The sequence below is a fragment of the Erinaceus europaeus genome, chromosome 10 (genome assembly GCF_950295315.1).
Source record: "Erinaceus europaeus chromosome 10, mEriEur2.1, whole genome shotgun sequence".
Lineage (NCBI taxonomy): Eukaryota > Metazoa > Chordata > Mammalia > Eulipotyphla > Erinaceidae > Erinaceus > Erinaceus europaeus.
This window is the reverse complement of record NC_080171.1, coordinates 27,114,449-27,134,932: the sequence shown is the minus strand read 5'-3', so window position 1 is coordinate 27,134,932 and position 20,484 is coordinate 27,114,449. Positions and strand designations below refer to the sequence as shown.

Sequence of the window (20,484 nt, the reverse complement as noted above, 5' to 3'; positions counted from 1 at the left end):
CCAATCCCCTCCCTCCCTCCCTCTGTCACCTGCTCTCCCTGTCCAGGCCTTGGGGACTGAACCTGGGACCTTGTAGAAGCTGTATGCATAACCATTATGCAATCTATCCCCCCTCCCCTTCCTGCTTCATTCTTGTTTGTCCTTTTTCACCTGTAGGCCTTGGAGCCCCAGGAAGCAGCTTCTGACTTTGGCCCCAGTGCTACCTGGAAAGGTACTTAACCTGAGTCCTTCAGACAGTCTCAGCCTTGGGGATGGTGGTGGTGGTGTGGGGGTAAGAGTGGGGTGGGGTGTCTGCTGGGAGGAGGTCAGAGAAGCTGCCTGCTAATGAACTGGGCTACTTCCTGCCCAGTTTGTGATAAGGCTGGTCTGAGTGTTCTCAGCACTTTGACCCCTAGATTCTGCTCAGGATCTCAAGGGAATGCCTTCTAATTAGCTGGTTCTTTCTGTCCCTGGGTCTCAGTTGGGCTGATTTTTTTTTTTTTTTTGAATTCTTGTGGCTTCTGGCCATGGATATAAATATTTATTCTTCTGTGGGAGACAGGATGGTTATGAGAGAATCCTTCAGTTCAAAGTCTGTGGGCACCCCTACAATGAAGGCTTCCCCTAGGCAGGGGCTTTTCTGGGGTGGGGGGTGTGCTGACATTTTGCCAGTACAGTTTTGGTGACTTTGATCAAAAAGCTGGGGGATGGGATGGGGAGATGGCTCACCTGTTAGGGTGTATGTTTTGGTGTGTATGGGGCACTGCAATCTCTGCCTTCTGTCTCTGTCTCTGAATGAAAAAGTTGGCCTGGAGAAGTGACATTGTGTCTGCATGAGGCTCCAGATCTTGAAAAAAAAAAGAATACAGAGGCTGGGTGGTGGTGTGCCTGGTAGAGCAAACATGGGTTCAAGGCTCCAGTTCCCACCTGCAAGGGGAAAAGTTTCATGGGCAGGGGTTTGAACCTGGGTCCTTGCACATTGTAATGGTGCACTTAATAAAGTGCACCTCCACCTGCCCCCTCTCTTTCATTCCTCTCCTCTCCTCTCCTCTTCTTTTTCTTTTCTTTTATCTCCTTTTCTTTTCTTCTTCTTCTTTTTTTTTTTTTTTTTTTTTGCCTCCAGGGTTATCACTGGGGCTCAATGCCTGCACTACAAATCCATTGTTCCTGGAGGCCATTTTCCCCATTTTTTGCCCTTGTTATTATTGTTGCATAGGACAGAGAGACATCAAGAGAGGAGAGGAAGACAGAGAGGAGAGAGAAGATAGACATCTGCAGACCTGCTTCACTGCTTCTGAAGTGACCCCCCTGCAGGTGGGGAGCCGGGGGCTCTAACCAAGATCCTTGTGCCGGTCCTTGAGCTTTGTGCCTTGTGCATTTAACTCATTGTGCTTGGCCTCCCTTTCTCTCTTTTATTCCTTCTTTATTACCCTTCCCCTTTTGATTTCTTTCTGGAAAACTCTACCCAATAAAAATATTTAAAAAGATGAAACCAGAGGGCCAGGCCGCAGTGTACCTGGTTAAGTGCACATAGTATCATGTGCAAAGACTCTTGCAAGGACCAGGGATTAAGCCCCCTCCCCATCTGCAGTGGGGAGCTTCATATGTGGTGAATCAAGTCTGTAGGTATCTCTCTCTCTTTTTTTCCTCCAGTGCCCAGTGCTGACACTATAAATCCACTGCTGCTGGAGGCCATTCTTTCCATTTTATTGGATAGGACAGAGAGAAACTGAGAGAGTAGGGGGAAATAGAGAAAGGGAGAGAAAGATAGACACCTGCAGACCTATTTCACTGCTTGTGAAGCGACTCCCCTGCAGATGGGGAGCCAGGGGCTCCAACCAGGATTCTTGTGTGGGTCCTTGCATTTCCTACTATGTGCACTTAACCTAGTGTGCCACTGTCTCCCTCCCCTTCCCCTCTCAATTTCTCTCTGTCATATCAAATTAAAAAAAAAAAGCCACAGGGAGCAGTAGATTCGTAGTGCTGGCACTGAGCCCCATTGATAACCCTGGTGGTAATAAAAATAAAATAATAATAATAATAAAAGAATAAATCAAAATAAATACTGGTTTGGGCAAGGTAAGGAGAATTTGGGACCCCGTCTGTGACTCAGCTTCTCTGTGGTCTGGGCTGGAGGCACAGTCACCATACTTGGGGCCAGACTAGCAGGTCAGGGAGGAAGGTCTTCATAGTACAGTTCCTGACCAGGGGACTGTTCTGGGGAGCATCAGTCTCCCTGGCCCTCAAGCAGCCTGTTTGGCAGACAGGGAGAGCCCAATCTGTGCACAGCTCCTCACAGTTCACAAAGCCACTGGTTAGTTTGGGCTTCCCCAGGACTGATCTCTCCCTGGCCACAGTTGGAAGCACAGAAGCCCAAAGATGGGACGAGATCATTCCTGCTCCCTCTTGGACTCTCAAGGCCATGTGCAGCGGGGTGTGGTTGGGTAGAAACCATGTTCTTCTTAGGCCTTTTTTGGGGGGCCATATTAGGGTGTCATGTGTCCAGAGAGGTACCTGGGAGGTAGAGCAGGCACCTGGGGCCTAGAGGGACCTGAAGGGCATAGTGGTCACAGCAGCTGCCAGGGGTCCTGGGGCGGGTGCAGTGGATTGTCCTGAATTGATACAGACCTCCTCCTGAGCCCTTGTGAGAAAGCTGAGGCCCAGTGACTCCCTAAACCTGGTGATGGTAACAGCAGGGTGCAGACATGGTTCCCTCACACTGTTTCCAGGCCAGGAGCACAAGGAGACAGGGAGGCCTGGCCAGAGAGGTCCTGGGGAGGGCTGAGTGACTCGCCAAAGCCATGTTTCATCTGCTTTCTAGAATCTTCGCTGTTGACCCAGCAGCCTGCCTCCCCGAGTCCTACCCCATCCTCTGGCCTCCAGAGCCCGGCTGTCGGGGGCACCCTGCATGTGGAGCTGCTGGTGGTCTCAGGTCCCGATGTCCATGAAGTTCACCAGGAGGACACGGAGCGTTACGTGCTCACCAACCTCAACATGGTGAGACCCCATGGGAAGAAAATTCTGCCTCCAGCACTGGAGGCATTTGGTGTCTGGCAGGGCAGTGGCTGTCCTGGACAGCCAGGATTGATGAAGAAAACAGGAGTGTGTGAGCTCTGAGTTGAGCTCAGGAGTAAACCCCTGGGTCATGTGGCCCTGGAGGTGGTACAGTGGCTGGAGTGCTGGACTTGCAAACAGAAGGTCCTGAGTTCAGTCATATCGAAGGTGCCAGAGTGTTGCTCTGATTCCTGCTCCCTCTCAACCATTAATAAAAAAATAAACTTTTAAACCTCTGAGTCACACTGAGGTTCAGGGACCCCAGAGTAGAGTAGAGAGAGGGTGTGGTTTCTTCCATTCTCTTCTCCCATGGAGTGGGTGGAGGCAGGAGGTCTGGAAACTTCTCTTATCTCCCTGGTGCACCTCACATCCTCTGGCTGCTTGGGTCCCTCAGCCCGGGGGCTGTTAAGGCTGACTCAGGGTCCCTGTGATCTAGGGGAATCTTTAATTTTTTTTTGTTTACTTATTCCCTTTTGTTGCCCCTGTTTTACTGTTGTAGTTATTATTGTTGTCGTTGTTGTTGGATAGGACAGAGAGAAATGGAGAGAGGAGGGGAAGACAGGGGGGAGAGAAAGATAGACACCTGCAGACCTGCTTCACCGCCTGTGAAGTGACTCCCCCTGCAGGTGGGGAGCCGGGGGCTCAAACCGGTATCCTTATGCTGGTCCTTGCGCTTTGCACCAACTGTGCTTCACCCGCTGCGCTACCGCCCGACTCCCCTGGTCTCTCTCTTTATCTCTCTATCCTCTGTCACTTTCTCTCTGTTCTATCTAATAAAAAATATTAGGAAAAAAAAAGACCTAACCATCTCTTACACAGTCTCAGTGGCCAACTCCCAGAACAAGGGTTAGTGTTTAGGGTGCTGGCAGTGCATGCTCTCCAGCCCCACTCCCCACACCCCTCCCCCAACACTCCATTGCTGGGGGTGCTCAATTTCTGGGAGTCGGCCACATCCACCCACTTAGTGGCACCTCTCCTGCTTCTTTCCACAGGGGTCAGAACTGCTGAGGGACCCTTCCCTGGGGGCTCAGTTCCGTGTGCACCTGGTGAAGATGGTCATCCTGACAGAGCCTGAGGTAGGTGCCTAAGTGCCCAGCTGGAAGTCCAGTGTCACCGGAGACCTGTCTGTTCCTGTAACCTCTGCATATGCGTGGATGGGTGTCCACAAGGCAATGTGGGTGATGGTTGTGCTTCTCGACGCCAGATCTGCCATGAATCCTCACTCCGGCGGTACTTGGCACCATCGAGCTTATCTCCTCATCCATAACACAGGATAATAATAAGGCCATCATAAGGGCTTCAACATCAGCAGTAGTAACACCCCACTTGGTATATGCACCCCTAAATGCATGCTCTATTACCCATCCCCCAGGATGCTCCGAATATCACAGCCAACATCACAGAGTCTCTGCTGAGCGTGTGTCGGTGGAGCAGGACAGTCAACCCCCAGGATGACAGGGACCCTGGGCATGCTGACCTGGTCCTCTACATCACCAGGTAGCCAGCACTCCCTCCCCCAGTAGCAGGTCAGCCTCCCCAAGCCTTCCTGCTCTCTGCAAGGGTGGCTCCATGACAGGCAAGCACCCAGCAGTCTTGTTCTCTCTTGCTCAGGTTTGATCTGGAGCTGCCTGATGGCAACCGGCAGGTTCGGGGGGTCACCCAACTGGGCGGTGCCTGCTCCCCCTCCTGGAGCTGCCTCATCACTGAGGATACCGGCTTTGACCTGGGGGTCACGATAGCCCATGAGATTGGGCACAGGTATGTGGTCCCACTAGCTATCCCCAGGCTTAGGACAAGTCACTGATGTTGGTCCCCGGCACATATGGGTGTGATTGGCTATAGAAGGAGCCTGTGCCTTTGACTTGAGGGGCTGGGCTGGGGTCCTGAGAAGGGAGATCTATTACTTTATTTATTATTATTTTAAAAATATTTATTTATTTATTTATTTATTTCCTTTTATTGCCCTTGTTGTACTTATTATCATTGTTGTTATTGATGTCATCATTGTTAGATAGGACAGAGAGAAATGGAGAGGAGGGGAAGACAGAGAGGGGGAGAGAAAGATAGACACCTGCAGACCTGCTTTACCGCCTGTGAAGCAACTCCCCTGCAGGTGGGGAGCCAGGGGCCTGAACTGGGATCCTATGCTGGTCCTTAACCCGCTGTGCTACTGCCTGACTCCCTTAGTACTTTATTTTAATGAGAGAGATACATAGAGAAAGATAGAGAAAGACCAGAGCACTGGTCAGCTCTGGCTTATAGTGGTGCTGGGGATTGAACCTGAGACCTCAGAGCAAAAAAGTATTTTGTATCACCATTATGACACCTCCCCAGTCCAATCTGGTAGTTCTTAACTACTGAATGATTAAAAAAAAAAAAAAAAGAAATGAGGTAAAGAGAAAAAAAGGAAGGTAACTTGGAAGTAGTAATAGGTGTTGGCGTACATGGTTGAGTGCACATATTACAGTGCACAAGGACCCAGGTTTGAGCCCCCGGTCTCCACATGCAGGAGGAAAGCTTTCCAAGTGGTGAAGTAGGTTTGCAGGTGTCTCTGTCTCTCTCCTTCTCTATCTCCCCTCCTCCTTTCAATTTCTGGCTGTCTCTGTCCAATAAATAAATAAAGATAATTTAAAAATATTTTTAAAAATAGGTGTTGGTGTGACTTAGAAAGGAAGTGAAGGCAGGGCTGTAGCAGTGCATAAAAATGGGGAAAACACACACAAACACACACACACACACACACACACACACACACACACACACACACTCTCTCTCTCTCTCTCTCTCTCTCTCTCTCTCTCAATGCATATCTAGGACCTGGGGAGAACTATGGCAGTTTCCACTGGAGGGGGATGGGGGCACAGAATGCTATGGGAATGGTGTGTAATTATAGCCCTATTATCTTATAATTTTGTAAATCACTAATAATAAAAGAAAAGAAAAAGAAACAGAGAAAAAGTAAGATTAGTAATTAGAAATATTCATTCTGTAGGAAGTTCAGGTAAAGAAAAAGCGGGTTGTGAAAAGTGATCTCAATTCTACCACTTAGAAATAACATCTCTTCCTATTGTTTTTGTTTATTCCACACACACTTTTTATTTGCAAAGCAGGATTACATCATATACTGCATTATATGCTTTTTATTATGTAACATATCCAAAGCATTTCTCTCGCAGTTTTTTTTTTTTTTTTTTTTTGTGCCTCCAGGGTTATCACTGGGGCTCAGTGCTGGCACTATGGATCCATGCTCCTCGAGGCCACATTTTTCCATTTTATTTTCTAGGACAGAAAGGAATTGAGAGAGGAGGGTAGACAGAGAGGGACAGAGAAGGAGAGACACGTGCAGAACTGCTTCACTGCTTGTGAAGCATCTCCTTGGCAGGTGGGGATCTGGGAGGATTGAACCTGGATCCTTGTGTGAGTCCTTGCACTTAGTACTATGTGTGCTTAACTGGGTGTGCCACCACCTGGCCCCTCATTCTCTTGTTTAAAATTTTTTTTTCTGCATGTACCATAACTTACTTAATATCCTACTGTTGGATATCTAGGTTGTTTCCAAAATTATCTTGTTTTGAATATTAGTCATTCTTTCTAGTATATCTTTGCTTCTGTTATTTACCTGGAGTGATAAATTTCTTTTCTTTTTAGTTTTTAGGATTATACCTATGGAAGTAACCCTCCGCACTATAAAAATCCATATAATACTCACCTGCAAATAAATTAGGCTAGTATTTTTTAAAAAAATAACTCCCGTTCCACTAGGTAGGATGTTCAATTTCTCTGAGCTCACAGCGTCCATCCCAATTTTTGCAGGTGGTGCTGCTGGGTGACTGAAGTTCCTATAAGGTTGGGTGTCCTCTACCTTTTCCCCTCCTCAACCCACAACAGCTCTATTTTCACACCTGCTTCAGTATCCGCATTTGATGTCCTCCATCACCTCAACTTCTCTATTTTGTTTGGAGTGTGTGTGTGGGGGAAGCGTTACTGGTAACCATTGCCTTCTGTAGGGGGAGTAGAAACATGGTCAAAGACCCCCCCCCATTTTTTTTTATTACTGGGGCTTGGTGTCTGCATGACTTCACCATCCCTTGTGGATATTTTTTTCTTTCCTTTTGATAGAGGGTGAGGGTGAGACACAGATAGGGGATACACACACACACACACACACACACACACACACAGACACACACACACACACCAGCACTGCTCAAGAAGCTTCCTTCAGCAGGCAGTCTGTTGTGGCTCAGACTGGAATCTGGTGCCTGTGTATGGCAAATATGTGCATTCTACCTAGTGAACCACCTGGTGTCTCCTCTTTCTAGCTTTGTATGTCACCATCTGTTTACCAGTTCTAAAGAAGTCACATGGATCAGCCCCAGATCAAGAAACTGCTGATAGGGGCCTGGTAGTGGTATACTTGGTAGAACATGTGTTACCATACACGAGGACCTGGGTTCAAACTCCCAGCCCCCACATGTGGGGGGTAGGAAGCTCACAATCAGTGAAATTGTGCTACAGGCCTCTCTTTCCCTTTCTTTTTACCCCTTCCCTCTCAATTTCTGTCTATCCAAAATAGATAAAACATTAAAGAAGAAGAAGAAAGAAAGAGCTGGTAGGAAGCCACGAATATCATGCACCACTTTGACGTATACTTTTTTTTTTTTGGATAGAGACAGAGAGGAATTTAGAGGCAAGGGGGAGATAGAGAGGGGGAGGCACACCATGGTCTGGGAAGTGGCACAGCAGATAAAGCATTGGGTTCTCAATCATGAGGTACTGAGTTTAAACTCCGCGGCACATTAACCAGAATGATGTATGGTTCTTTCTCTCTCTCTCCTCCTCCTTTCTTATGAATAAATAAATAAATGAGAGAGAGAGAGATATGTACTTGTAATACTGTTTCAAAGCTTGTGAAGCTTACCCCTGAAAGTGGGGAGCCAAGGCTTGAACCCAGATCCTTGCACTGTAATGTGTGCACTCAACCAGGTACACCACCTCAGGCCCCAGGCCTACACATTTTTTTAAATAAATATTTTATTTATTTATTAACGAGAAAGATAGTAGGGGAGAGAGATAGAGAGAGAGAGACAGAGAGAGAGAGAACCAGACAGACATCACTCTGGTACATGTGCTGCCGGGGATTCAGCTCGGGACCTCCTGCTTGAGGGACCAATGCTTTATCCACTGCACCATGTCCCGGACCACAAGGCCTACACATTTTTGAAGCCTTTTGATATTAGCCACAAGGGTCAGGTGTGAGCCCTGGGGCAGAAGGAAAACTGAGGCAGAAAGAGGTGATCCACTCATGGGGTCTGAAAAGGCTGGGCACAGACTGGCAGCTGGGGAGTGAGGGCCCCCCCACCTCCCTGAGGCCCCACCTCTGTGCAGCCTGGGACTGGTGCACGACGGGGCATCCCTGGCCAGCCGCTGCAGCCCCAGCGGCCATGTGATGGCGTCAGATGGTGCGGCACCCACCCCTGGGGGCCTGCAGTGGTCGGAGTGCAGCCAGTGGCAGCTGCACAGTCTGCTCAGGTAGCCACCTCCCCATTCCAACCCCATGCACTCCTCCCTGCACCTCTGTGCTCGTTGTCCGGGTCTTACCCTACCCCAGTCCCACATCCCCTCCCCATTCGCACCCCATCCCTTCCCTTGAACTTCCTCCTCTGCCCTGCTGTCCACCCTGGGCCTGGTCCCAGCGCAGGAAGGTTGCGCTGCATGCGGGACCTGCCAGGGCAGCAGACTGGCCACACCCTTGAGGCGCACCCAGGCCTCTACTATGGCGCAGACGAACAGTGCCGTGTGGCTTTCGGTCCTGCAGCCAGCGCCTGCACATTCTCCAGGGAGAACCAGGTGAGTCCCACCTCGGTGGCACCTATTGGGGGTAGGAGGTGAGGGGTGGGGTGGGAAAATACTTGCTCCAGGACATCCTCTGCTGGCGCCTGGCGCGCCATGGTCCAGCTCAGGCCTCACAGTGAGGGCCTACCGGGACAGGCTCTGTTGGAGTTCTGAAGAAATCATGTTAAGTGAGATCAACCTGAAAGAGAATGATGAACATGTATTGTAATTAAAAAATAAAAAGGCAGGGGTGGATAGCGTAATGGTTATGCAAAGAGACTATCATTCCTGAGGCTTTGAAGTCCCAAGTTCAATCCCCCACACCACCATAAACCAAAGCTGAACAGTGGGGTATGGAATCCTATATTTTAGCTACAGCAAAATAGGCAATTATCGGCAGGGGTAAAACTAGGGCAGGCTGGTGAATCCATGAGTTAGTTACCGGATTTCAGCTATATGTATACAAGCCCCGCGAGGAGCGGCCATGTTGGGCACCATGATCCAGGAAAGCAGGGAACTTAGGAACAGAAGGGGTCGGGGGTGGGGAGGGGGATGGGGAAGGGCGGACTTGGACAAAACTTAAGAAACAAGAACAGAAATGGGAAACAAAGTAAAATTGGCACTAGTGGTGGTGTTTTCAGGTTCTGGTACAGGATGATGGACCTAAGTTAGGAGTGAGAGTGTCTTGTAGACGGCTGTTGTGGTGAGATGAGATATTGTATCCATGTGCCAACAACTGTACCATAAACCATGAACTTCCAATAAAGAATAGAGGGAGGAAAAAAAAATGAGTCTCCTCCTCCTCCTTTTTGTCACCAGGATCACACTGGGGCTTGATGCCTGCATGATGAATTCACCACTCCAGTGGTCTCTCCCTCCCCGTCTCTTTCTTTCCTTCTTTCTTTCTTTATTCATTTATTTATTCTCTTTTGTTGCCCTTAGTTTTTTATTGTTGTAGTTATTATTGTCGTTGTTGTTAGATAGGGTAGAGAGAAATCGAGAGAGGACAGGAAGACAGAGGGGGAGAGACCTGCTTCACTGCTTGTGAAGTGACCCCCCTGCAGGTAGGGAGCCAGGGGCTTGAACCAGCGTCCCTGCGTGGGTCCCTGGGCTTTGTACTATGTGTGTTTAACCCATTGCACTACCACCCGCTTCTATTCTTTCTGTTGACAAAGGAAAGAAAGAAAGAAAAAATGACCACCAGGAGTGGTGGATTTGTCATGCAGGAACTGAGCGCCAGAGATAACCCTGGTGGAAAGACAAATAATAAAATAAAATAAAATAAATGGGCACTGACTAGGGAGATAGCACAGTGGTTATGCAAACAACTTCTTTTTTAAATTATCTTTATTTGGTAGAGACAGCCAGAAATTTAGAGGAAGGGGATGATAGAGAGGGACAGAAAAGGAACTAGGCAGTGTTACGCCTGGTTAAGCACACACATTTCAGTGCACAAGAACCCAGTTTCAAGTACCTGGGTGTAGGGAGGAAGCTTCACAAGTGGTGAAGGAGGGCAGCAGGTATCTCTCTGTCTCTTTCCATCTGCACCTCCTCAATTTCTCTCTGTTTCTGTCCAATAATAAATAAATAAGATTAAAAAAAAAGAGGGAGAGACAGACACCTGCAGCACTGTTTTACTACTCGTGAATGCATTGTAACATGTGCTTAACCAGGTACGTTACCACCAGGCCCCCTGCAAACAACTTTCCTCCTTGAGGCACTGAGATCCCAGGTCCAGTTCCCAGCATCACCACAAGCCAGAGCTGAGTAGTGCTCTGGTTCAAAGAAAGAAAGAGTGAGAGAGAGAAAAATATGCAAAGCAAAGGAAACAGGCATATTTATGTAGCGCCCTCCCAAAGAGTGTGGACCTAGTCCCATGGGAAAGTGATCAGCCCTGTGCCCCCTTCACCCTGGTACCCTCATAGCAGTGTATGGCAATGTGGGTGTGTCCTGAAGTCTGGGAGGGACAGTTAGTGTGAATATGGCCCAATAGGCCTTGGTGGCCCTGCCTCCTGTCCTAGGACATGTGCCAGGCTCTCTCCTGCCACACAGACCCCCTGGACCCCAGCAGCTGTAGCCGCCTCCTGATTCCTCTCCTGGATGGGACCGAGTGTGGTGTGGACAAGGTCAGAAAAGAGTGTGATGAGTGTGTATGTGCATGTGTGTGCGAGTGCCCAGGCTGTGCAGGTGTGTGTACTTGTGCGTGAGTGTACATGGCAGCTTGCCCCTACAACCTGGGAGCTTCATTCTTGGGGTGGGGGGGAGGCAGGTGGGGGCCAGCTAGCAAGGCAGAGGGTCCCAAGAGCTGACTTTGGCCACATGAGCATCTACTAGCTTCTGGGCACCTCTGCAGGGATGGAAGGCTGGTGGCTTTTCTAGATTTGCAGGAATAATCACTGCAGTCAAAAGGCTTGCTTGTTGGGGCTGGGCAGTGGTGCACCCTGTTGAGTACACACATTACCATGTGCAAGGACCTGGGTACAAGCCCTCCCCCCCAGGCTCCCAGTCTGCACGGGGGGGGGGGGGGGGGCGCTTCTCAAGTGGTGAAGCATGTCTGCAGGTATGTCTCTTAGTCTCTCTTTTTGCCTCCCCTTCTCCTCTCAATTTCTCTCTGTCCTATGAAATAAAGTAGAAAGAAAAACATGGAAAAATGGCTGCTGGGAGTACTAGATTTGTAGTGCTGGCACCAAGCCCCCAAAATAACCCTGGTGGCAAAACAAACAAACAAACAAACAAACAAAAAAGGCTTACTTGTTACTCTCCCTGGATTTGTGGCTTGGTTTAAGTGGAGTACCTTGTGGGGGTGCCTCTGTGGGCAACCCTTGTGGGCATGCATGGAGGTGTGAGGGGGTCTTGTGCATGAGGGGTCCCTTGTGTGGTGATATATATATATATATATATAGGGGGTACCCTGTAGGAAGTGCCTATGTGTGGGTACAAGCAGATGTGGCTGTGATGTGCCCTGCATGTGAGGGAGGCGTGCATTGTGGGGTGCTCTGCCGAGGCAGACTTGAACATGCTAAGTGTGAGGTGCCCTGTGTAGGGGTGTTGCATGGGGTGGCTGCATGTGTGGGAGTGCCATGTGTGGTCCCTGGGTGAGGGACACTATTGCCCCTCTCTTGAAGTGGTGCTCCAAGGGTCACTGCCGCTCCCTGGCAGAACTGCCCCATGTTGGGGTGGTACACGGGCACTGGGCCAGCTGGGGTCGCCCCAGCCCGTGCTCCCGCTCCTGCGGAGGAGGTGTGATCACCAGGAGGCGGCGCTGTAGCAATCCCAGGTACTTCCAGGTCAGGAGGGGGTGGCTCCCTGCTTCCTGCTGGTGACAGTAGTTTATCTCTCTGTCTCTTTCTCTCTCTCCTGGGCATTTTCAGGCCTGCCTTTGGGGGACGTGCGTGCGTCGGTGCTGACTTTCGAGCTGAGATATGTAACACCCAGGTAGGCCCTTTTGTCAAGCTCTGGGCTGGTCATCAGCTTGGGTCTGGAGGAGGCTGAGGACTGTTTTTTCTTTTATTTTCTTTCTTTCTTTCTTTCTTTCTTTCTTTCTTTCTTTCTTCCTTCCTTCCTTTCTTTCTTTCTTTCTTTTCTCTTCTTTCCTTTCCTTTCTTTCTTTTCTTAATCTTTATCTATTCACTTATGTTGCCCTTGTTTTATTATTGTAGTTATTATTGTTGTTGTTATTGATGTCATTATTGTTGGATAGGACAGAGAGAAATGGAGAGAGGAGGGGAAGACAGAGAGGGGGAGAGAAAGACAGACACCTGTAGACCTGCTTCACCGCCTGTGAAGTGACTCCCCTGCAAGTGAGGAGCCGGGGGCTCGAACCGGGATCCTTACACCGGTCCTTGCGCTTTGCGCCACGTGCAAAGCTGCGTTACCACCTGACTCCCTCTTTTTTTTTTTTTTTTTTTTAACCAGGGCACTGCTCAGCTTTGGTTTATGGTGGTGTGGGGGATTGAACCTGGGAAGGTCTGTTTCTGAGATGAGACAGTGGCTTTTTATTTTATTTTTATAATTTATTTCTTTATTGGGGAATTAATGTTTTACATTCAACAGTAAATACAATAGTTTGTACATGCATAACACTCCCCAGATTCAATACAATAACAATACAACCCCCACTATGTCATTCATCATCTTTCATGGACCTGTATTCTCCCCCCCCCCCACCCACCCCAGAGTCTTTTACTTTGGTGTAATACTCCAATTCCATTTCAGGTTCAACTTGTGTTTTCTTTTCTAATCTTGTTTTTCAACTTCGACCTGAGAGTGAGATCATCCCATATTCATCTTTCTGTTTCTGACTTATTTCACTCAACATGAATTTTTCAAGGTCCATCCAAGATCAGCTGAAAATGGTGAAGTCACCATTTTTTTATAGCTGGGTAGTATTCCATTGTGTATATATACCACAACTTGCTCAGCCACTCATCTGTTCTTGGACACCTGGGTTGCTTCCAGGTTTTGGCTATTACAAATTGTGCTGCCAAGAACATATGTGTACACAGATCTTTTTGGATGGATATGTTGGGTTCCTTAGGATATATCCCCAGGAGAGGAATTGCAGGGCCATAAGGTACGCCCATTTCTACCCTTTTGAGAGTTCTCCAGACTGTTCTCCACAGAGGTTGGACCAATTGACATTCCCACCAGCAGTGTAGGAGGGTTCCTTTGACCCCACACCCTCTCCAGCATTTGCTGCTGTTATCTTTTCTGATGTAGGACATTCTCACAGGAGTAAAGTGGTATCTCGTTGTCTTGATTAGCATTTCTCTGACAATCAGAGACTTGGAGCATTTTTTCATGTGTTTCTCAGCCTTTTGGATCTCTTCTGTGGTGAATATTCTGTCCATGTCCTCCCCCCATTTTTGGATGGGGTTATTTGTAGTCTTGTTGTTGAGTCTGGCAAGCTCTTTATATATGTTGATTATTAAACTCTTGTCTGATGTATGGCATGTAAAGATCTTCTCTCATTCTGTGAGGGGTCTCTTGGTTTGGGTAGTGGTTTCCTTTGCTGTGAAGAAGCTTTTTAATTTGATGTAGTCTCATAGGTTTATACTTGCCTTAGTCTTCTCTGTAATTGGATTCATTTCACTGAAGATGTCTTTAGAATGTTTTTGGAAAAGAGTTCTGCCAATATTTTCTTCTAAGTATCTGATAGTTTGTGGTCTAACATCCAAGTCCTGGATCCACTTGGAATTTACTTTTGTATTTGGTGACATACAGTGGTTCAGTTTCATTCTTCTGCATGTTTCAACCCATTTTTTTCCAACACCATTTGTTGAAGAGACTCTGCTTTCCCCATTGAATAGTCTGAGCCCCTTTGTCAAAGATTAGATGTGCATAGGTGTGGGGGAAAATTATTTATTTTAACCAGAACACTGCTCAGCTCTGGCTTATGGTGGTTCAGAGGATAGGACTTTGGAGCCTCAGGCATGAGTCTCTTTGTATGACCGTTATTCTGTCTACCCCGCTCCCCAGCAGTGCTTCCCACTGCTATAAATCCTCCAGGGAGTCTTTTTAAAAATATATATTACACATTTTTAAAAAAATTATTTATATTTTCTTATATTCATTATTATTGAATATTGACAGAAAGAAATTGAGAGGGGAGGAGGAGATAGAGAGGGAGAGAGACAGAGAGATACCTGCATCCTGCTTCACCATTTGTGAAGCTTTCCCCCTGCAACTGGGGACAAAGGGCTTGAACCTGGGTCTTTGCACACTGTAGTGTGTGCACTTAACCAGGTGTGCCACCAGTTGGCCTCTTCTTTCCTTCTTTCTTTCTTATATAAGTTTATCTATTTTGGGTAGAGATAGAAATAAATAGAGAAGGAAAGAGGAGACAGAGAGGGAGAGAGATACCTGCAGCCCTGCTGAAATGTCCCTTCTTGCAGGTGAAACCAGGGGTTTAAACCTGGGTCCTTGTGCACTGTAACATGGGTGCTCCGCTGGGTGTACCAACACCCGGTTCTCCAGCAATTAATTTGGGTGAAATTAACAGAGCATAGCATCCATTCTTTCTTTTTTTTTTTTATATAAATTTATTTTAAAAATATTTTATTTATTTATTTATTCCCTTTTGTTGCCCTTGTTGTTTTATTGTTGTCATTGATGTCATCATTGTTGGATAGGACAGAGAGAAATGGAGAGAGGAGGGGAAGACAGAGAGACGGAGAGAAAGACACCTGCAGACCTGCTTCACCGCTTGTGAAGTGACTCCCCTGCAGGTGGGGACCCGGGGGCTCTAACTGAGATCCTTGCTCAGGTCTTTGCGCTTAGTGCCACGTGCGCTTAACCCGCTGTGTTACTGCCCGACTCCCTCTTTATTTATTTTTATATTTTACTTATTTGATAGAGACAAAAAAAATCAAGAAGGAAGGCAAAGATAGAGACACCTGCAGCACTACTTCAGTGATTGCAAAACTTTCCTCCTGCAGGTGGGGACCAGAGCATAGTATTCAACCAGGTGTGCCACTACCCTGCTCCTTTCAGTCTGTTTTTATGAGGGTTGGTCTCTCTCTCTCTCTCTCTCTCTCTCTCCAGGAATTTTCCTGTTGGCTGTTATATCTGGCTTGTCAGGGGAGAGGACTGAGGCTCAGGCAGGAGCTAAGATCAAGCCATGCCCCATGGATAGCAGGCTGTCTCCCAGTGACAGCCCCCCATGTTTTCCAGATCCCTGTCCCCAGCCATCAGCACTGGGCCTCTACCTTGAGCCCCAAGCCCTGGACCTATACCCTGACCTTTTTACCTGGTCTCCCCAGTGTGTCTCCTCTCCAGGCCTCTAGGCCTCCGGGCCTGGTTTCCCTGTCCTGGGCACTCCCAGCCCAATTCCTGTGACAGTGCTCACCTCCCCACAGCCCTGTGAGAAGACCCAGCTGGAGTTCATGGATGAGCAGTGCGCGGAGACTGATGGGAAGCCCCTTCACCTCTCCCCGGGCAGCCCCTCCTTCTACCGCTGGGCTGCAGCTGCGCAGTACAGCCAAGGTGTGGCCTGGAGGGCGGAGGGGCAGCCAGACACGGGATCCTGGGGCAAGGCCCGGGGCTGCCCACCTTCACTGGGCACTGCCGACAGGAGGGCACGGGCTCTGCATCAGATACACGTGGGCCGTGCCTTCTGGCCCTTTGCTCACTGAGAGGCGTGACTCCTCATATCCGAGTCCCAGTTTCCACATCTGCAGATGGTGATGGATGCTACTTCTTCCCATGGGTAGCTAGGAGGGGACCTCTGTGGGCGATTCGGGACATAGTGATCAGTGCACCCTGCTTGCTGTCCCATGAGCCCATCATTGTGGTTTGTAAGGGGTCAGTCAGTCAGGCAAATGAAAACCCTGGCCCCAAAATGCAAGGACAAATCTGGGTGGTGTGATCCCCAGGGTGATGGCCCCCTCAGATCATGTGTCCTAGTGTCCCTTGGTGGCTTCCCACAGGGTCCAGCCCTCTCTGACCTGCATCAGGGTCCCTACCCCCTCTGCCTTCCCAGGGGATGCTCTTTGCAGACACATTTGCCGGGCTGTTGGCCAGAGTTTCATTGTGAGGCGTGGGGACCGCTTCCTTGATGGGACCCGTTGTGTGCCTGTTGGCGCCAAGCAGGATGGGAGCCTGAGCCTGTGCGTGGCGGGCAGCTGCAGGGTAGGTGAGCAGGCAGTGGGGGTGCCCTCACCCCTGCCGTCTGGGGCTATGCTGCAGAGGGGCCTTGAGGAGTCAGAGCCTCCTATGACATTGGCCCTGGCTTACCTACTGCACAGATGTTTGGCTGTGATGGCAGAATGGACTCCCAGAAAGTTCCAGATGTGTGCCAGGTGTGTGGTGGGGACAACAGCTCTTGCAGTTTCCAGAATGGCTCATTCACCGCCGGAAGAGCCAAAGGTAGGAGCCTCCTGGGGTGTAGTGTGTGTGTGAGGGGCCCAGAGCTTCAACTTAGGCTGCCCAGGCTGGAGGGGCCCACACACCCACACGGCCCTGGACTCTCCTCAGCCTCCGTTCCCTAGCTGCCTCCCCACAGTTCAGGTTTGGACAAGAGGCCACCAGCAGGATTGAGGTGTATGGGTAATGGCTGCTGCCTGTGGCTGTCTGCAGATCAAATAGGAACTGTGAGCAATCTGTGGTGGGCAGGCCTTCCCTCTCCCACTCAAGGAGTCCTAGCCAGAGGAATGTTGTACTTGGGGAGACCTTGACTTTGCTCCATTGACAGATGAGGTCAGGTCATTTTCAGTGTCTCTGGGGCTTAGAGGCTCCATGGAAGAGTGAGCCTACCTGCCTCTCTCTGTGTTGTGTGGAGAACCTTGACTAGGGTCCTTGTGGCCTGCTTTTTTAAAAAAATTATTTTTATTATTTATTTTCCCTTTTGTTGCCCTTGTTTTATTGCTGTTGTGGTTATTATTGTTGTTGTTGATGTCATCATTGTTGGGTAGGACAGAGAGAAATGGAGAGAGGAGGGGAAGACAGAGAGTGGGAAAGATAGACACCTGCAGACCTGCTCCACCGCTTGTGAAGCGACTCCCCTGCAGGTGGGGATCCTTACACCAGTCCTTGTGCTTCACACCACCTGCGCTTAACCTGCTGCTACCGCCCAACCCCTGCTTTTTTAAAAGTGTTTTTTTCTTTTTAAAAAAGATTTATTTATTTATGAGATAGAGAAGAAGGAGAAGAAGGGGGGTAGAGAAAACTAGAGTTACTCTAACACATACATGCTAGAAATCAAACTCAATATCTGAGTTTGTTTCAACTCAAGAATTTTTTTCAAGATTAGAGTCTAACACTTTTCCCACTGTGCTACTTCCCTGACCATTAATAACTTGTTTTTTTTTTAACATTTATTTTTATATATTTATATTCTTTTAAATATTAATTCATTTGTTAGCGACAGACAGAGAAACTGATAGGAGAGGGGAAGGGAGAGAGAAAGAGACACTTGCAGCACTGCCTCACCGCTCATGAAGCCTTCCTTCTTGAACCTGGCACTAGTGCGTCATACACACGTGAACTCTACTAGGCGAACCACCACTTGGTCCCTATTTATGTTTGTAACATATATTGTTTTGATAGAAACTGAGAGGGAAGGGGGAGATAGAGAGGAAGAGAGAGAGAGTGAGAGAGAGAGAGAGAGACGGAGAGGGAGGGAGAGAGAGAGAGACAGACACCTGCTTCACCACTTGTGAAACTTCCCTCTTCACCTGCAGGTGGGGACCAGGAGCTTGAACTTGGTTTCTTCCCCATGGTATAGTGTGTGCTCTATAGCATGTACCACTGCCTGGCTCCATAGTCTGCTTTTGCTTCCTGTTTATGCTCGGGGTTTACTGCTGCCCCAGGCAGCCCCATGGCTTACAGTATGAGCTTTCAGGATTATGGTTTTTCTGCGGAGCTTCAGTCTGTGTATTTTTGACTTCAAGGTCAGTGACCTGACAGCCCCTCTTCCTTGTAGAGTATGTCACCTTCCTGACGATCACCCCCAACCTGACCAACATACACATTGTCAACCAGAGGCCTCTCTTCACACATTTGGGTGAGTGGGCCAGTATATACCCGCTTCCTTGATGGGACCCATTCTGTGCCCGTTGGTGCCAGGCAGGATGGAAGCCTGAGTCTGTGCGTGGCAGGCAGCTGCAGGGTAGGGTGATCCAACCTTGAAGGGCCTTACATCTGATGTTGACTGCAAGTTTTGGGGCTCCCCCAAACCATCATGGGATTGGACCACCCATTAGGAGAACACCCAGAGCTCTGAGAACTGTAACCCTCAACATTATGACAGGGGATGGGCACAACAAATCCAACCAAGGAGTGGCCTCTGTGCTTCCACATCCCGCCCCATCCCCCAACCCTACTCCCCCAGATCTGAGGCCAAAGCCTGCCCTCAGCTTTCTAGCACCTGACTCAAATGCTTCAAACTCTAGGGCCCCAGGAGAAGAGGGGTGCAGAAGTGATACATGCTGGGAGATGGCCTCTCCTTGCCCAGCTGACTTTGCTTGTCACATCTGTTCCATTCTTTAAACCAGGACGTCAGTCTGAAAGGGGGGGGTGGCAACCCCCATCCTCTGAAGGGTGACTGGGGGGAGCTGACAGGCCTTGGTCCCCCCACAGCGGTGAGGATAGGAGGGCGTTATGTCGTGGCCGGGAATTCGAGCATCTCCCCCAGCACCACCTATCCCTCCCTCTTGGAGGACAGCTGCGTGGAGTACAAAGTCAGCCTCACTGAGGACCGGCTGCCCCGGCTGGAGGAGATCCACATCCGGGGACCCACCCAGGAACACATGGAGATCCAGGTGGGCGGGAGGGCCCAGGGGCCAGAAACCCCCACTCGGGCCCATTTGCCCATCATTTGTCCACTTATGGTCACTGAGTAGCACCCAGGTGCCTGTGCTTAGGGTCTGTGTACACAGGAAGCAGACTGAGGATAAAGGGAAGGGACTTGGCAGAGGAGGAGGCTGAAGCCCCATGCCACCACCCACTGGGTCTTCTAGAACCATGAGCTTCTACCCTACCAGCTCATAGGAGCTCCTGGAGGTGGGGGCTGTGTTCTGTCCTCAGACCCCCAGAACCTGGCCTGGGGATGTTTGGTGATTGCTTACTGAGCAAAGGACAGGGTAACTGGGGGAGAAAAAGCAGGAGGAGAGTGGAGGATCTTGACAGTGACACTCAGGGAACCCATTGGACCAGGCCCCAATGCACCTCTTTGGCTGGCAGGTCTACCGGCGCTATGGCAAGGAGTTTGGTGACCTCACCAGTCCGGACATCACCTTCACCTATTTCCAGCCGAAGCAGTGGCAGGCCTGGACCTGGGCCGCAGTGCGGGGGGCCTGCTCAGTGAGCTGTGGGGCAGGTGAGACCCAGGACAGGGCTGGCCCCACACCAGGTGTGCCCCCACCCTGGAGCTGGCCTAGCCTTCCTCTGCCCTCCCAGGGCAGCGCTGGGTGACCTATCGCTGTCAGGACCAGGCCAGGAGCCAGTGGGTGGAGGCTGCCCTGTGCAGAGGGAGCCAGCAGCCAGCAGCGTGGCCTGAGCCCTGCACCTCTGAGCCCTGTCTGCCAAGGTGAGCCTGAGGTGGGGGTCTATGACCAAGTCTGCTGGGGGGTTCTTCTGCCAGGGTCTGCCCCTCTGAGTGTTCCCTTCCCAAGGCTTCTGCCTATCTCCCCCATCCACCACCCCCACCCCCAGTGACAGTGATGGCCCAGAGTCACAAGTGCTATCTTCAGATTTTGGGGAGTCTCTAAGTCACATTTTCCTCTCTGAACTCCTGGGTCCTTGCTTGATGATGAAGTGAAGCCATGGATGGCAAGCAAGAAATGTCACCTTGTCATCACTATCATCATTTCCATGGTGTCTTTCATCCCCTCAGTGCTCAAGCTAACAGTGGCTTATTTTTCTCTCTGACCACCAGCTGACTAGGTGACTGGGGCAAGCCCCCCTCTCTCTGGTGCCATGTTTGTTACCTGTTAGGGTGAGGGGGCTGACCTAGGTGAAAGCTGACTCTGGGTTCTTTCCCTTCTCAAACCCCCAAAGATCACTGCTTTCTCCCACTGACACCTGAAACTGCCTCAGAATCATATACATAAATGTTTATTTTTAAAAAGATTTTATTTACTTATTAATGAGAAAGATAGGAGAGAGAGAGAGAGAGAA

At 49.5% G+C, this 20,484-nt stretch overlaps 1 protein-coding gene across 4 annotated transcripts in view; it reads left to right on the top strand.

Annotated features, from left to right (window-relative positions):
* ADAMTS13 (ADAM metallopeptidase with thrombospondin type 1 motif 13) overlaps positions 1-20,484 on the top strand; it is a 45,491-nt gene that overhangs the window by 4,101 nt on the left and 20,906 nt on the right. For 3 of the 4 annotated variants that reach the window (XM_060199357.1, XM_016187414.2, XM_060199356.1), the window contains exons 2-18: positions 157-211; positions 2,801-2,976; positions 4,026-4,109; positions 4,406-4,530; positions 4,645-4,791; positions 8,422-8,565; positions 8,730-8,883; positions 10,890-10,994; positions 11,994-12,145; positions 12,240-12,303; positions 15,726-15,852; positions 16,349-16,497; positions 16,614-16,734; positions 18,290-18,370; positions 18,946-19,127; positions 19,549-19,684; positions 19,765-19,894. In XM_060199357.1, the coding sequence (XP_060055340.1) occupies positions 2,974-2,976; positions 4,026-4,109; positions 4,406-4,530; positions 4,645-4,791; positions 8,422-8,565; positions 8,730-8,883; positions 10,890-10,994; positions 11,994-12,145; positions 12,240-12,303; positions 15,726-15,852; positions 16,349-16,497; positions 16,614-16,734; positions 18,290-18,370; positions 18,946-19,127; positions 19,549-19,684; positions 19,765-19,894 (1,904 nt within the window). In that variant the 5' untranslated portion in view covers positions 157-211; positions 2,801-2,973. The remainder of the gene's footprint in view (positions 1-156; positions 212-2,800; positions 2,977-4,025; positions 4,110-4,405; positions 4,531-4,644; positions 4,792-8,421; positions 8,566-8,729; positions 8,884-10,889; positions 10,995-11,993; positions 12,146-12,239; positions 12,304-15,725; positions 15,853-16,348; positions 16,498-16,613; positions 16,735-18,289; positions 18,371-18,945; positions 19,128-19,548; positions 19,685-19,764; positions 19,895-20,484) is intronic. The other variant, XM_016187412.2, reaches the window with a different exon arrangement.